The 15,822-nt window shown below is 44.8% G+C and overlaps 1 protein-coding gene across 2 annotated transcripts in view; it reads left to right on the top strand.

Annotated features, from left to right (window-relative positions):
• The window catches only part of fat1a (FAT atypical cadherin 1a), a 78,349-nt gene that overhangs the window by 46,104 nt on the left and 16,423 nt on the right, over positions 1-15,822 (top strand). For both annotated transcript variants that reach the window (XM_080520409.1, XM_080520408.1), the window contains exons 8-15: positions 851-1,126; positions 1,416-1,626; positions 2,132-6,205; positions 6,785-6,981; positions 7,088-7,241; positions 8,602-8,835; positions 14,189-14,575; positions 15,091-15,305. In XM_080520409.1, the coding sequence (XP_080376535.1) occupies positions 851-1,126; positions 1,416-1,626; positions 2,132-6,205; positions 6,785-6,981; positions 7,088-7,241; positions 8,602-8,835; positions 14,189-14,575; positions 15,091-15,305 (5,748 nt within the window). The remainder of the gene's footprint in view (positions 1-850; positions 1,127-1,415; positions 1,627-2,131; positions 6,206-6,784; positions 6,982-7,087; positions 7,242-8,601; positions 8,836-14,188; positions 14,576-15,090; positions 15,306-15,822) is intronic.

Here is a 15,822-nt window from a genome sequence, read left to right as displayed (position 1 = left end):
GTGTTGATAAAACAAGCTCCCAATGGCATTTTACAGTTTGGGGATGTTCAACTGTTTGTTCTGTATGTGAATGACAAAAAAAAAAAGAAAAAAAAAGCCTCACATTTTTTGCTGTCCAAAGCAAAAAGCGTGTTGGTGTGGAAAAAGTGGTTGCATGGATTTCATCTGGGCTTTTGTTTGTGAATACACCAGAAAACAACAACACTACAACATGTGTAGTCAACTTGCTTTAATACATCAGTGAACCTCTCTGACTTTGACAACTGACAACTTCTGTCTTCTAAGTTTTGCGATTGCTTTGTGGTTATACAGCATTGATTTCATGTTTTCACGTTTAGCCGTGTCGTGGGGCCATTCAGTTAAGTCATATGTATCGATCTAGACTGGGTTAAGGCAGCGCGGCTTGTTGTGGAGCTCAGGAAATAGTTTTGCGTGTGTGTGTGTGTGTGTGTCTGTGTCTGTGTGTGTTCGTGCGTGTTGCATATTGTGGTAATCTTGTCATTATCGCGTTTAAAACCCAACAATTGGATTTATGTTCACAATCCTTGAGTTCTGTATTGATGAGGCTTTTGTCCTTCTCAGTGATTTCACACTTACTGTGACCGTTTATTTGCTGGTTGGGGGTCTTGAATAAAAAGTTGCAGCCATTTTTAGAACTGAATTTTTTGCAAACATCACAAATTTATGAAATAACGTCAACTGCAGAGCTTCAAAGTCCAAACTATGCATAAATGTTCCGCAATTATTTCAAGTTCAATACATCTATCTCCTACTGCAAAAGTGAACAAATCTGCTTCTTATTGCCGATGGCATTGAGCAGTGACGTCCTATATTTCACTTCCTCATTTAGGTGCTGATCAGAGTCATCGACACCAACAACCACCGGCCGCAGTTCTCTCAGCAAGTGTACACGGTGAACGTCCCCGAGGATAAACCAGCCGGCTCCGAGGTCCTGCAGATCAACGCAGTGGACAGGGACGAGAAGAACAAGCTGACCTTCACACTCCTGAGCAGCACAGATCCCTTCAGCCTGAGGAAGTTTCGCCTGGACCCTGGAACTGGAATCCTCTACACCATGGAGAGACTGGACCATGAGACGATGCATCGTCACGTCCTCACCGTCATGGTACTGAACACGTGAACACCAACCAACGAGCAATTCTTCCATAGATTACGAGAAGCTCCTAAATAATACTCATTAGGAAACTTAATTTTTTTTTTTTGCTGCTTTCAAAAGAGAAATTCCCAGGGAATTAAGATACGCCTGTTTGTTTATGTGCTTTCTAAAACGTGAATAGTTTTCTGTTCAATTACGCCACTGTTGAAGAATGAATTATCCCTCGAGGGGCCCCTCACACTGCTTCTTCAGTTTTTTGTTCTCTTTTCTTCCTTTCTTCATATTTCCTCATTTTCAGGTTCGAGATCAGGACATTCCAGTGAAGAGGAACCTTGTGCGCGTTATTGTGGATGTGGATGACACCAATGACAACGCGCCCTGGTTTATAGGCACACCGTACTCCGGCCGTGTGTTCGAATCTGCCGCTATCGGCTCTGCGGTTCTTCAAGTGACGGCCCTCGACAAGGACAAGGGCTCCAATGCAGAGGTCATCTACAGCATTGAATCGGGTAAATGACTGCTTTCTTAGTGTGGCTCACAGATTACGGCACTATTTCCACTAATCATGGAAGCAGAAAGCTTTTCTTTGTAACATAAAGCTCATAGAAAAATGTATGAGTCATTGGCGCTGCTGCCCACTGGATCTTCATGAATGAAATGCTTTACGAAGGCGTCGGAGAATATTGAAGACTTTGTTTTGAAGGATCTGAAAAAAAAATGTTACAGATGCGCAGCATGCCGTCAGATTTTCCCACGATTGTTTTTCTCGCACAATAAGCTGTTGTCTGAATAGAAGAAAAGAAACATGCGGCAGTTACATTTTCGTTTGGACGTACCCAAATTTGGAATGGCAGAGATGATCTAATGCAACTGAATTGTAGCCTGCTTTGTTTTTGGACAACCTTGGATTTAGAATATATGGGGAAACTTGCAGTTTGAACACCCTTCAGACAATTTACTTGGTCTAGCAACGATCAAATAATATTAAACTTTTTTTTGTTTTCTCTCTTACAGGAAACGTGGCAAACTCATTTGGTATTAACCCCGTCCTTGGAATCATAACAGTCGCCAAAGAGCTCGATCGCAGCAGCAAGGCCATGTTTGAACTCATCGTAAAGGCTTCAGATAAAGGAATACCTCCCCTGTCAGCTACAACCACAGTACACATTGCAGTAACGGTTTCTGACAACGCAGCTCCCAGATTCACTGAAAAGGAGTTTTCTGCAGAAGTCAGCGAATCGGTGCTCACAGGAAGCTTCGTCAGCTTGGTCACCGCTGTTAGCCAGTCCTCCGTTTCCTACCAGATTAAAAGTGGCAACATCAACAACGTATTTGACATAAACCCAAACTCAGGAGTGGTCGTGACGCAGCAAGCTTTAGATTACGAGAGCACCTCTCAATACAAGCTGATCATACAGGGAACTAACATGGCTGGACTTGCCAGTAACACAACGCTTTTGATTCACCTCAAGGACGAAAATGACAACGCTCCCGTCTTCATCCAGAGGGAATTCAAAGGCGTTATCAGTGAGTCAGCCCCTATCAACACCATCGTTCTGACCCACGCCAACACTCCTTTTGTCATTCATGCATCTGATGCCGATTGTGACCAGAACGCCATGCTCATTTATGAAATTGTTGAACCCTTTGCACATAACTATTTTGCTATTGACTCGACCACGGGAGCCATCAGAGTCACAACGGCGTTGGATTATGAACAAAGAAGAGTTTTCCACTTCACGGTGCAGGTCCACGATCTTGGAATGCCACGACTGTTTGCAGAGACGGCGGCCAACGTGACCATAGAAGTAATTGATGTCAATGACTGCTCACCTGCTTTCAGCCAAGAACTTTATGAGAAAACTATCATTGTTCCCACATACAAAGGCGTAGAGGTCATTCAAGTCAATGCCACTGACGCGGACTCCGGCCCCAACGCCAAACTGCTTTTCTCCATCGCCGAGGGAAATATCGGTGATAAATTTAAAATGGATCCAATCACAGGCATGATCTCGATTCAGAATATCACCCAGCTCAGGAGCAGGTATGAATTAAAGGCGAGGGTTTCGGACGGCAGATTTGCCAGTGTAGCTACAGTGAAGATCAACGTGAAGGAAAACAAAGAGAGCAAGCTTAAGTTCACTCAGGAATCCTACAAAGCCTACATTCAAGAAAACTCCTCCGAGAAGAAAACGCTGGCAGTTATTGCCGTTGTCGGGAACCAGGTGAACGAACCTCTGTTCTATAAGATCTTGAACCCTGACAGCAGATTTGAAATCAGCCGCACATCTGGAGTCGTCTCGACCACTGGAATTCCATTCGATCGTGAAGCACGGGACAAATACGACATTGTTGTGGAGGTCACCAGAGAGGACAAATCTGATGACGGAGCTCATGTTGTAGTAACCGTTCAGGTGGAGGACATGAATGACAATAAGCCGATGTTTGTGAACCTGCCTTATCATGCTCTTGTTCAAATGGATGCAGAGGAAGGGCAGGTGATCCGGCAAGTCACAGCAGTGGACAAAGACATCGGAGCAAATGCAGACATTCATTATCACCTGAAGGAGCATCAGGAGCACTTCCAAATAAGCTCGGCTGGGGAAATCTCATTGAGAAGGAAGTTTGAGATGGATTCGCTTAACTCTGACTTTGTCATTGTTGTTATGGCAAGGGATAATGGAGAGCCAGCGCTCTCAGCTGAAGTCGAAGTGCCAGTGAGAGTGGTGAACAAAGCCATGCCTGTGTTTGAGAAACCTTTTTACAGCATTGAAATCCCTGAAAACATCCAATTACACTCCCCCGTGCTTCATGTGCAGGCCAATGACTCTGAAGGCCCTCGCATTGTGTACACCATTTCCGAGGGGGATCCTTTCAAGCAGTTCTCGATTGATTTCAACACAGGTGTGATTCATGTGATTCAACCTCTGGACTTTGAGACACACCCCGCCTATAAATTAAATGTAAGAGCCACAGACTCTCTCACCGGCGCACACTCTGAGGTGTTTGTTGATATCATATTGGAAGATGTGAATGACAATGCTCCCGTGTTCCTGTCAAAGGCCTACCGCGCCAATATTTCGGAAGCTTCCGTTATCGGTGAATCTGTTTTGCAAGTCGCTGCCAAAGATGCCGATACCGGTAATAACCAAGAGGTCTTCTTTCAGTTGGTTGAGGAAAGAGGGAAGAGTTCAGACTATTTCAGCATCGATCGGGACACGGGAATCATTTCTACAGCTCAGCTGCTTGACCACGAAGAGATCCAGCAACACAAGCTGCGAGTCCGTGTCGTGGATGGAGGTGTGCCAGCGCTCTCCAGTGACATCACAGTCACAGTCGACGTTACTGATCTGAACGACAACGCTCCGCTCTTCACAGAGCACACTTACAAAAGCACCATCAGCGAGCTGGCTCCACGCGAGCACTTCATCACCCAAATCCAGGCGTCTGACGCCGACAGTTCAGACGTGAACAAGTTGGAGTTCTCAATTATCTCTGGAAATGAAGATCAGAACTTCGCCATCAACAGGCAAACCGGTGCAGTTGTCATCTCCAACCACCGCCAGCCACATATGCAGCCTCTTTACAATCTCAACATTTCAGTCACAGACGGCGTGTTCAGAAGCTCAGCCCTCGTCAGTGTAACAGTTATTGGCGCCAATTTCCACAACCCTACCTTTCCTCAGGAGGACTATTTATTAGAGCTGGTGGAAAACTCACCTGCCGGTACTTTGGTAGGAGAAGCAAAGGCTGCAGATGACGATGAAGGCATCTACGGCCAAATTACATACCAAATCATCAATGACTTTGCAAAAGACAAGTTCTCCGTCAATGAAAATGGTGAGATTTTCACCCTGGAAAGTCTTGATCGTGAGAATCCAGCTGAGAGAGTGATTCCCATTTCTCTCGTAGCTAAAGATGGTGGTGGAAAAGTTGGCTTTTGTATCGTCAACGTCATTGTCACCGATGCCAACGACAATGCCCCACAGTTCAAAGCAGTCGAATACAAAGCCTCCATTGCGTCGGATGTCCCCAGAGGAACATCTGTGGTTAAAGTTGGAGCTTCAGATATGGATGAAGGCAGCAACGCTGACATTGAGTATTCACTTGAAGCAGATGTTGAAAATGTTGAGGAGAACTTTGAAATCCACCCAACATCTGGAGTCATTGTGACCAAAGAAAGCCTCATTGGACTGGAAAATGAGCTCTACGCATTCTTCGTAAGGGCAAAAGACACTGGCAATCCCCCCAAACAGTCAGTTGTACAGGTTTACATACGAATTGTTGCCCCAGAGATCCCCATTCCCAAATTTGCAGAGCCCCATTATCGGTACACGATTGCTGAAGACCTTCCCATCGGCACAGAGATCGACGTCATTCAGGCCGAGAGTGAACAGCCCGTTGGTTACAGCATTGTGAGGGGCAACACTCCAGAAAGCAACGAAGATGAAGTGTTTGTTGTAGATAAAGAAAGTGGCACGTTGAAACTCCAGAAGAGCCTCAACCATGAGGTGACCAAATGGTACCAACTCACCTTGTTGGCCCAATCCAAACAAGAAAATTACGAGGTCGCCGCATCTGTCAATATAAACATCCAGGTGAAAGATGTTAACGATAACAAGCCCGTCTTTGAGTCAGATCCTTACGAAGCCGTCATTGTGGAAAACCTTCCCAGTGGGACTCAAGTTATTCAAGTCAAAGCCAACGACCACGACTTTGGAACCAACGGCCATGTCGTTTACAGCCTGGACCCCAAGCAGGAATCGCCGGAGATCCCCGAGCTGTTCGCAGTTAACAGTGAAACCGGTTGGGTGACCACCTTAAAAGAGCTGGACCGTGAGAAGACGGACACATTCTCAATCAAAGTTCTCGCCACGGACCAAGGCGACAAGGTCCAGCACGCCACTGCCACCAGGGTGGAGGTAACGGTGGCCGACGTGAACGACAACCCGCCGCGCTTCACGGCGGAGATCTACAAAGGCACGGTCAGTGAAGACGACCCTCCGCCCAGCGGGGTGATCGCCATCCTCAGCACCACCGACGACGACTCGGAGGACATCAACAAACAAGTGAACTACTTCATAACAGGTGGGCGTTTATCATTTTTTTGCGTAGCCGATAAACTGAATGCCTGGAGTTTGCTCTCGTACTCCTTTGTGTAACAGTGTTTTATAAACAGTTGTTAGGGGAGATTATCCATTTATGCCACTTAATATGATGATAATATCTCATCTTTGAAACATTACACAGCCCTGTTATCTTTTAGGAGTCTGAGTTCTCGCCGAATTTGCACAAGCTCTAGGCAAATATTTAGGTCATTATACTACAGAAATGTATAATTATCTCAATGCTTTGAAATAGATTGGAGAAAAATATTTCCTCTGGTGCTAATTAGCAAATGTGAATATCTATGCCAAGTCTAGAAACATCAAGTGGGATCAGAATCCGGCAGTATCATTAGTTCATTCACACGGTCTGTTTTGTCTTGTGGACCAATAATAATTGGTTTACAAATCTAACATTGCCTTTTTGGAACATCAAAAGTGTTGAATTTTAGTAATTAATAATTGATGAGCTTTAAATTGAATTTAAGTTCATGTTTAGTCTGGCTTGTGAGGGGAACAGTAAAGCTAAAATGTATGGTTTTAATGTTCAACCCCTAAACAGGCGGTGACCCACTCGGCCAATTCGCCATCGAGCACATTCAAAATGAATGGAAGGTCTCAGTCAGGAAGTCCTTGGACCGAGAGGAGAAGGACAATTACCTCCTGAACATCACAGCCAGTGACGGCATCTTCACAGCCAAAGCCGTGGTGGAGGTCAAAGTGCTCGACGCCAACGACAACAGTCCAGTGTGCGAAAAGGTAAGACTGCCTCTTTCTGGAGATATGTCGGTCCCACTTCTCTTTTGCTGTTCGTATTCACTTTAATGTCTTCTTCTCCTCCCTTTTCCCTACGTCTGTCCTCCAGTCTGTGTACAGTGAAAGTGTCCCCGAGGACTCTCCTGCTGGGAGGCTCATCCTGCAGGTTTCCGCCTCCGATGCTGACATCCGCTCAAACGCCCAAATCTCCTATGAGCTCCAGGGAGTTGGATCCGAACTGTTCATTATTGACTCAGACACAGGTATGTAGGTGTGCGATAATAGCCATCCACACAAATATCACTTTGCATAGAGAACAGTGTCTTGTTTTCTGGCCAGTTGTAGTCTCAATCTCTTGTATTGAATATTGCTCATATTCCGTCCTTTATTGCTGTAAAAGCCAAGCGTGTCCGCAGACAGTGAGCAGATTTTCACTCACGCTGAGATGGAGGTTATTCTGATTATTAGGGAGTGGTATGTAGGGCACTGGCATTGAAGTCTGGCATGAAAAGACCATTGGTCCTCCGCTTGGAGCCACAGAATCAAAGAGGCTGCTCAGCATGACAGCAGTTTTACATTCTACATGAGCGTTTTGATCCCTCTGCAAATCGTTATTGCTTTTTGTGTGCGCAAATCATTGTCAACCATGGAGGAAACAAGATAGTCTTCTTGTGCCCAGTTATTTACTTATTCTTTTATTTATTTCGTCTTTTTTTTTTTTTAACAGAGCCAGGAACAGCCTGCAGGGCAAACGAAAAACGAAAGACTCACTGTGGCTCTAATGTACAGAGTTGCACACTTAGTTAGAATTTATAGAGCTATTTTTTTCTTCCCCGCAAATAATTTCCGCTGCGATATCCTCTAAATCAGACCTTCCATCTGGCTACTTTGGGTGGGAAGTAAGACGATAAAACACAATGTCAGCAACTCAAAGCCAACCTGAAACAAACACAAAATAATGGCATGAAAGGGCAAAACAAACCGAGCCAGGCAATGATGACCAGTAGATGGGAGCCATTCGGCTCGTCTGCTGTTGCGTAGAAACCCAAAGTATCCAGACTTAATATGCCGAAGCCGACACTGAGACAGACAATGAAGCTACAATGCCATCCTGCCGTCTTTTGGCAACCCTCGGCACTGAACAGCAGTGCAACTGTTATGTAGAGGGAATATTATTCTCTCTTTTTTTTTCTCAGTGCAGACAAGTAGGATTACTGCTGATGAGAATTGCCAAGAGGTCCCAGAGTTTTCCAGAGAGGTTGTTCTAATGCTGGCTGCTTCACATCCCAGAACACTTCCAGGCTGCTTTAACTGCCAACTCTGATGTGTTCTCCCCCCCTCCCTTCCTTTCCCTTCCCTTCCAGTCCATCCATTTGCCATTCACTGGTGCTTCAATGACTTATTCATCCCTCCCTCTTCTCAGTTAAAAGCCATTAGTTGTTTGAATGCATCTTACTTGGTTAGTAAATGGTCGACAGCCTAGTTACAGCGTTTTTATAGCGCTGGCGGTTCTCTTACTCACAACCACAATGTTTTACATTAACCGCATACGAGTTGTTTTAAATCCATGAGCGAATTCTGCATACTTTATGACATGATCTCACTGTCATGTCTGACTTTTAGGAGAGCTGAAGACCCTGCAGCCGTTGGACCGCGAGGAGCAGGAGGAGCACCTGTTCAAAGTGAGGGCAGTGGATGGAGGCGGACGCTACTGTGAATCCGACGTCCACGTCACGGTGGAGGACGTCAACGACAACCCGCCGCAGTTCTCGTCTGACCCCTACGCCATCACCGTCTTCGAGAACACCGAGATTGGCACCTTCGTGGCAAAACTGCAGGCAAACGATGTCGATACCGGTAAGGAAATTGATTTTCAATTGTTTCTACATCAACATGCACTTCAGCTCAATCAGTGAGCTAAACCTGTCCGGCACTTAGAATATAATGTGAGGAAAGTAGAGTGCAATCTGCTCTGATGGATGAACCTGCATCGGTTTGGGAAATCTCTCTCAGATTAGACGGACTAGATCATCCTTTATTTGTCGCACAATGGGGAAATTTAGATTGTAAACCAGTGAACGAATGTCTTCCTTTGACTTTCATGGAGCTTTCAGTGAATCTGTTCAAATGAGGAGTTCTATTGCAGCGGTGAGGGGTATTTCAGCTGTGCTTTCTTTCATTTCAATGGATAGAGTAGTTCAGATCCATCACCACCAACCGCGTGACAGTTTTGGTATTATAATGCTCATTTGCCTCCTGAACGACACTTTCAACCTGTTGGTCCTTAATATTAAGTGTTCGAAGGAGCAGATTTTTCATTTCTTGCCACCTATCGTCCCTTATATTGACATGGGGGAGGATTTACAAAGACGCGCACGTATTGGTCGAAAGCTTTTGTCTCCTGCGAAGTTTTTCAGCGTTCACAGCCGACTTGTTTTTACACAAGAACCCAGTGAAAAAATGGTCTTTAATGCGAAAGAAAATACACCGCCGGCAAAAAGTCGGTGTCTTCATCTTCAGTGATCTGTGGAAAAGACATGGATCATCAGCTTTTATGACTTAGGTTTTGAAAGGATTTTTTGCAAAGACACCACCCATCAAACTCTTGAAATGCTGAGTATGAGTATTTCTGCAGCACAGTGTCAGCATGGGGTGAAGTCTGAAGCATGACCAGGCAGTGGTAGTTTGAGAAAGCATTTCAGTGATCTGGTTATTAAACTTTTGACACCATGCAGTTCAATGTATGTGTTTCTAAAGGTTGTTAAAATTAATGTCATTTAGCATATATGTCGTATTTATATGATTCTTCAAACATGCATTCTTTCTGTTGGTGTTACATGACAGGCAGCTTGTAAAGACATGTTTTTTTTATTTACATGAAGAGTTTCCTAATATAAACATACGTTCCGATCGTCTCCTTTTCTCTTGATTTTGAAAAAAAAAAAAAAAAAAAAAGTTAACGGATGTTGAAGATTGTTTAAAAAAACTGTTTTCCAGGTTAGATTTAGTCTCTTGAGGCCCTAATAAATGACAAGACAAGCTCACATAGAGTCAGTATATATTGCGCAGTTGACTGCAGCTCGGTTGTTAACTGATCCATCTTTTTTCCACTTTCTAGTCACACTAGATCAGGGCTGGGCAACTGCGTTTAAGGGCTTCATAAAAGAATTTGCATTACTATTTCAGGCCAAGAAACAAGTTGACAATGTGTTTTGCTCAATAGCAATTATCTCTCAATAAAAAAGCACCTTTTTATTTGAAGATTTATTAAAAAGAAATTATAAAATTCAAGGTTCAGAAAATAAGTAAATAAAAATACATATTTTTTTCATTTAACATGCCTTTTTCTTCAGTGAAATACTAACTTTGTGAGGTAGAAACTGCAAGCTCTGCTAGTCCAGGTGCTCGACACAACCAAGCATGTAATAATGGTCAATAACTTTGACCATAAATTTGGCCATTTTAGATGTAATAAACTTAATAATAACAATAGTTTTCATTTAATCCAGGATTTCCCCGTGTCGCCCTGCAGGCCGGTCAAGCAGAGGTAAAGGGTCACATATGGAACCTGGAGGCTATACATGCTAACACAGGGCAGAAGACAGCATTAAAAACCTGTATGTGTTACTACATCGAGAGAAAACCATACATATTCACAGTCAAGGACACCGTAGAGCTATCATTGCAACGAAGCTGAAGCAGAGACGTGGGGAGAACATACGAACACTTTCACAGGTTTCCTCATTGTGGCTGTGATGTGGCCATTGTCACAAATGCCTTAATACTCAACCATGCAGCCCAGCATGACAATAAAATCAGTGATTTCAAGGTCTGAATGTAGAGAAGAGCCACAAGACGGACTATTCTGAATCAACGCTCATGGCGAGTTATAAAATTAGATTTTTATCTGAGTGGATGTGGCATTGCAGGAAGTGCGATGCTGAGACTTCACAATCACTTCCTCGGATTCACAATCTAAGCAAAGCCCCCCATCTCTTTTACCGCCTGCTGATCAAACCCGTCTGTTTATTGGAAGGCTTCCTTCCTTCCAATGCTGCCGCATTCTGTTTCACATGGCGTCACAGAGTTGTTCAGCCTCTTTGTAGATTATTGTTCCAGCAACGGTTCTCACACTCTGGTGCCATCGCAGGCCACCGATTGAGGAATTGAATAAAGACTACTCTGTGGCACAATTTGTTTAAAGTGCACTGGAAAGCGAGTCCATGTTCAGGGACAGTGAGTTGAGCACATGCTTGAGGAATAAGGGCATCAAGATGCAGATGCATTTTGGCTTCTGTGCTGACTCGCCCCGCTCAGGTTATCATCGTTCCATTGTGGAGCTGCTTTCCACTAAATGGCAAGAGGGAAGGATAACAAATGTGAAATTTCATGAATGATCAACCCCTCAAATTAAAAGCTCCATTACACTCTAATGAAATTCTTCTCTCTTCAAGCCGAATTCTCCAAAGGGATGATTGCAATTTTCTGTTTGCCTGGTGCAAAGCCGCAAGGCCACATATTTATCTCCAGCGTCTGCTCCTTTCAGCAGACGTTGCCAATCTCCTAGAGGCGCACACGTGAAGAAGGCCGTAAGCTTAAACCACACACTTTTAACAGTCACTTAAAACACTTGAGAGTTTTTTTTTGTTTTGTTTTTTTTTCTTCAGTGGACTTCTCACACAGGCTTGAAGAACCATTTCAGCCTGTAAGCTGGCACAGAATCGACACCGTCTCCTCCCATTTCCCACATCTTGTTTTTTTCCTCCCTTCTTTTTTGTGGGGTGGGGGGGGGGGGGGGGGGGGCTGACAGCTTGACAGAATGAAAACGATGCTCGAACTGGAAACCCTCTGAGATGGGGGGTGTAAAAAACACGCTAAATAGCATAAGGAAAGAGCTGGCATTAAGACATTTCTTCCCGGCGGCTTTACTGGCACAACGTTTGCTTCAGTTTTGAATATCGGGCATGAGGGTAGTTGAAGGGAGGGAGGAGAGAAAAAAAAAGGTGCACCCTGCAGTTCAGCCAGGGGCAGTAATTATTTAGAGTTACACTGAGTGAGAGCAGAAAGAGGATTTGATCAGTACACACTCACACACGTGTGTTGCACACTGCAGGAGCTTTTTTTCCCTTTTTTTTTTTTTTTATGTCCGTCTAGTATTTTTTGATTTAAGTCCCGTACAGACCTGCAGCGTCTCGGCGTAGATTTGACCCAGTTCACTCAGGCTTCAGTCAGCCGTACTGCATTTGCAACCCATCATGAAAATGCACAGAATAATGTATAACCCGCCTCCGAAGAGAAACGGAATGACTTTATCCTCCACATTTGCCCATGCTGATGTCTGAGTGGACTCATTCTCAGCTCTGCCGGTTCTCTGTGATCCTTCTAAGATGTTTGATACTTACCCACATTGCAGCTCCCTGGTCCCAGCCGCCACGGCAATCTCTGAGAGGCAGCACTTATCAGAGTGGAGTGATTATGAACCAGACAGAGGAACAGACCCAGACTGGTCCCCTTGATCTATGATAAACCTCCAAATTCCTCCTCTGATTTTGCTTTGTCCTTTATCGCTCTACCTGGATCTGAGTGGCTCTCTCTGCCCTCCTCGTGGCCTTACTCCTCTTATTCCCCACATTCACTTTCCTCCATCACTGAGACATTTTTTTATCGCTTTTTATGCCTCCACATTTTAACGGCTACGGGCCGCAGACATTCTGTTTTTGGCCGTCCGTCCGTGCGTTCATTTCATTTTTATTAAGCAGTTAATCTCTAGAGAATGGCTTTGAGGGTTTAATAAAATTTCATTCTCAAACAGGAATTGAGGAGATTTTTGTTTGCCAAAGTGAAAGGTCAAGATCTTCTATATATACCACCTTTAGTCAAACTGAAGTCATCGAGCGCTTGAGTAAAATGTGAGGTACACCTTGGAGAGATCTCCTGTCCATCACAGGACGAACACTGATCCCTCTCTTACTCTTAACAACTATTTTACATCATAAAGTAAACTAATAAGAATGTATTCGACTTGCTGGAAGAACGCAGTCGAGAAAACCTCCACAAGCACATGGGAAACATGCAAATACCATGCAGAAAGTGTTCATGGAAGTGTGGCAAAATCCTGTGAAAATGAGTCGTACTGAACACAGATTCTGTCCAAATCCGTTTTGGAGATTTAGAGGGGTCACATTCTCCAGCTTTTCAACATTTTCTCATGAGTCTCGTTGGTCCAAAAACCTTGTATTCAAAGTTTATTGCCCCAAATCCAGCTTTTCCTCGATTTACATCCATTTGAATGTTGGATCATAGGAGCTACATTCAGAATCTGCTGTGTCTGTGTGAGCTGAACTGGCTCCGCCCACACATACCCATCTTGAGAAGAGGAGGAAGTAGTGGTGCCATGTGCCAGAGCAGAGCTGCCTGGTTCAAGGTGCTATGATGTGACATACAATGTCAACTATGGATTTTCTCCAAATATACTAACTGATCAACTGACTGAATGTCCCAGCTTATTTCAGACCTAGCCACCGGATTGAAAAGAGCATACACTCATAAACATATGTGCAAGGAGTAATATAAACAATCACATTTCAATAGAACTGAATTAGCCATCGTTAACAATTGTCTCAAGGATGATGAGACCAGATGAAAGTGATGAGAAACCATATAAGCAGAGTTCCCCTTGCTTAGTCTCTGGAGGATGATAATGAGATCCATGGAGGATGGGGGCACTTACCTGATAAATGGGAATATAATAGCATATTCCAAATGGGGGCCACCTGCGGAAAAGCATTATGATTATTATTGTGATCCGTCTCTGTCTTGTTTCTGGGACCGTCTTGCTTGTGGGAGGACATGAGTTATGGGGATGGCGTGGATTACACGTTTACAGCTCCTGTTTATCAGGGCCTGCGTGAAAGATGGATGTTTTGGAATGAGGAAGGAAGGTGAAGGTTTTAATCATTCATGAATCAATACATCAAAATAAGGAAACAATATGCTTGTTTATGCCTTCTACTTAAAGGGGTATTTCAGTTTATGCGGCCATCGTTCTCATTGTGGATAGTAACATTTTACTCGCCAGCGTAATGGCTGAGATGTAGGAAGAAATAAACAAGGTGGGTCAGACACACACACGGGAGCCGTCGTCCAAACGCAATTGTAAACGTTCACATCGCTAATAAAACCGACGCGTCGTCTTTTGATGTCACTCCAGGTCTCAACGGCAACATCGTCTACTCGCTGGTCATCTCCGCAGACGGCTTCTTCTCAATTGACGAGCACACCGGAGTCATAAGCCTGGAGCGGCCTCTGGACCGCGAGGTGCAGTCGGTGTACGAGCTGAGGGCCCGCGCCAGCGACCAGGGCTCGCCTCGCCTGTCCTCACTCTGTCAGGTGCTGGTCTCAGTCCTGGACATCAACGACAACCCACCAGTGTTCGAGCACCGCGAATACACGGCCACCATGTCCGAGGACGTGGCCGTGGGAACCCAAGTGGTCAGGGTGCAGGCGGCCAGCCGGGACGCCGACGCCAACGGAGAGATTTCCTACAGCATCGTCAGCGGGAACGAGCACGGCATGTTCAGCGTGGACCCGCGTACCGGTAATACTCCTTCACCTCATCTTTGACGCACCTAGAACACTCATTGATGTTTACATTTTAAAATGTAAGTTTAAAACCTTATGTAGATAATTAAATATGAAATTAAAATCACAGGAACGACTTTGTCAATGAATTTGGATTGAATTTCATAATTGGTAGCACGTTTTCGATCTGGCAACGTTGGGACAGGTGAGCTGTCGTTTTCTCATGCAACACCAGAGAAGAGAAAGGGAGATTTAGTTGTTTTGTTTTTCTTTCAGTATTATAAGACGGTGTGCCTCAGGCAGGCCTGATCTTTGGCTGTCAAATGAGCGTCAGTGACGGATGACGGATGGATCGCGGTTCAAGGGGCATTTGAGCTTTAAATGTTTGAATGTAGAAGTACAAAATATATGACAGTGACCCCTCTGCGAAATATATTTGTGTTGAGGAAAATGTGGTTGAGTAAAAGAAGAAATTTCACCGCTGACTGCAAAGTACGCCTGCATCTATTCTTGCTGTGTCTTCGTCCTCAGGTGACATCTTCGTGATTGAGCCGTTGGACTACGAAGCCTCCCATGAATACTACATCACCGTCGAGGCCACAGATGGCGGCTCGCCGCCGCTCAGCGACATGGCGACTGTGAACGTCAACCTGACTGATGTCAACGACAACAGGCCCGTCTTCAGCCAGGACGTGTACACAGCCGTCGTCAGCGAGGACGCGGAGCTGGGGAAGACCGTGTTGGCGGTGAGAATGCAAAACAGCCTGCTAACGGGAGATATTTGTGTACAGCGGGTGCTTGTTGTGGGGAAATAAGCCATAATTACGATAAGACTGCATGCGGGGCGAGACATATTTTATCCCCCGCGCTTCGCTTCCCTCCAGCTAAATCTGTCACTCGCTTCACCTTCTCACTCAGCCGTTGGTTCACTCCCTCATAGCTTCTCCTCCTTCGCTGCCCATTACTCACTGAATACACCATCGCATATCTGCACCTGTGGCAAATCACCATCTGGTGGAGCAGCTAAATTAGGACCGATGCTCTTCATGCTCACTGCACGCCTGTTCCCGTGCACTATCTGACACACATGCTCAAACTTTAATTAAAAGACACTTGACTCATTAAGCTCCCATCCTTGATAAGGCATTCTCTACCTTTTGTGAATCAATTTTCACCCGCATCCATTTCTCTCTGCCTTGGCAGCCCAACCCCCTTTCCCTCGCCTCATAAAAAAAAAAACCTCCCACTGCTTACGGCCATTTT

The sequence above is a fragment of the Blennius ocellaris genome, assembly GCF_963422515.1.
Source record: "Blennius ocellaris genome assembly, chromosome: 3".
Lineage (NCBI taxonomy): Eukaryota > Metazoa > Chordata > Actinopteri > Blenniiformes > Blenniidae > Blennius > Blennius ocellaris.
The sequence above is the reverse complement of the archived record's forward strand: the minus strand, read 5'-3'. Positions and strand labels throughout refer to the sequence as shown.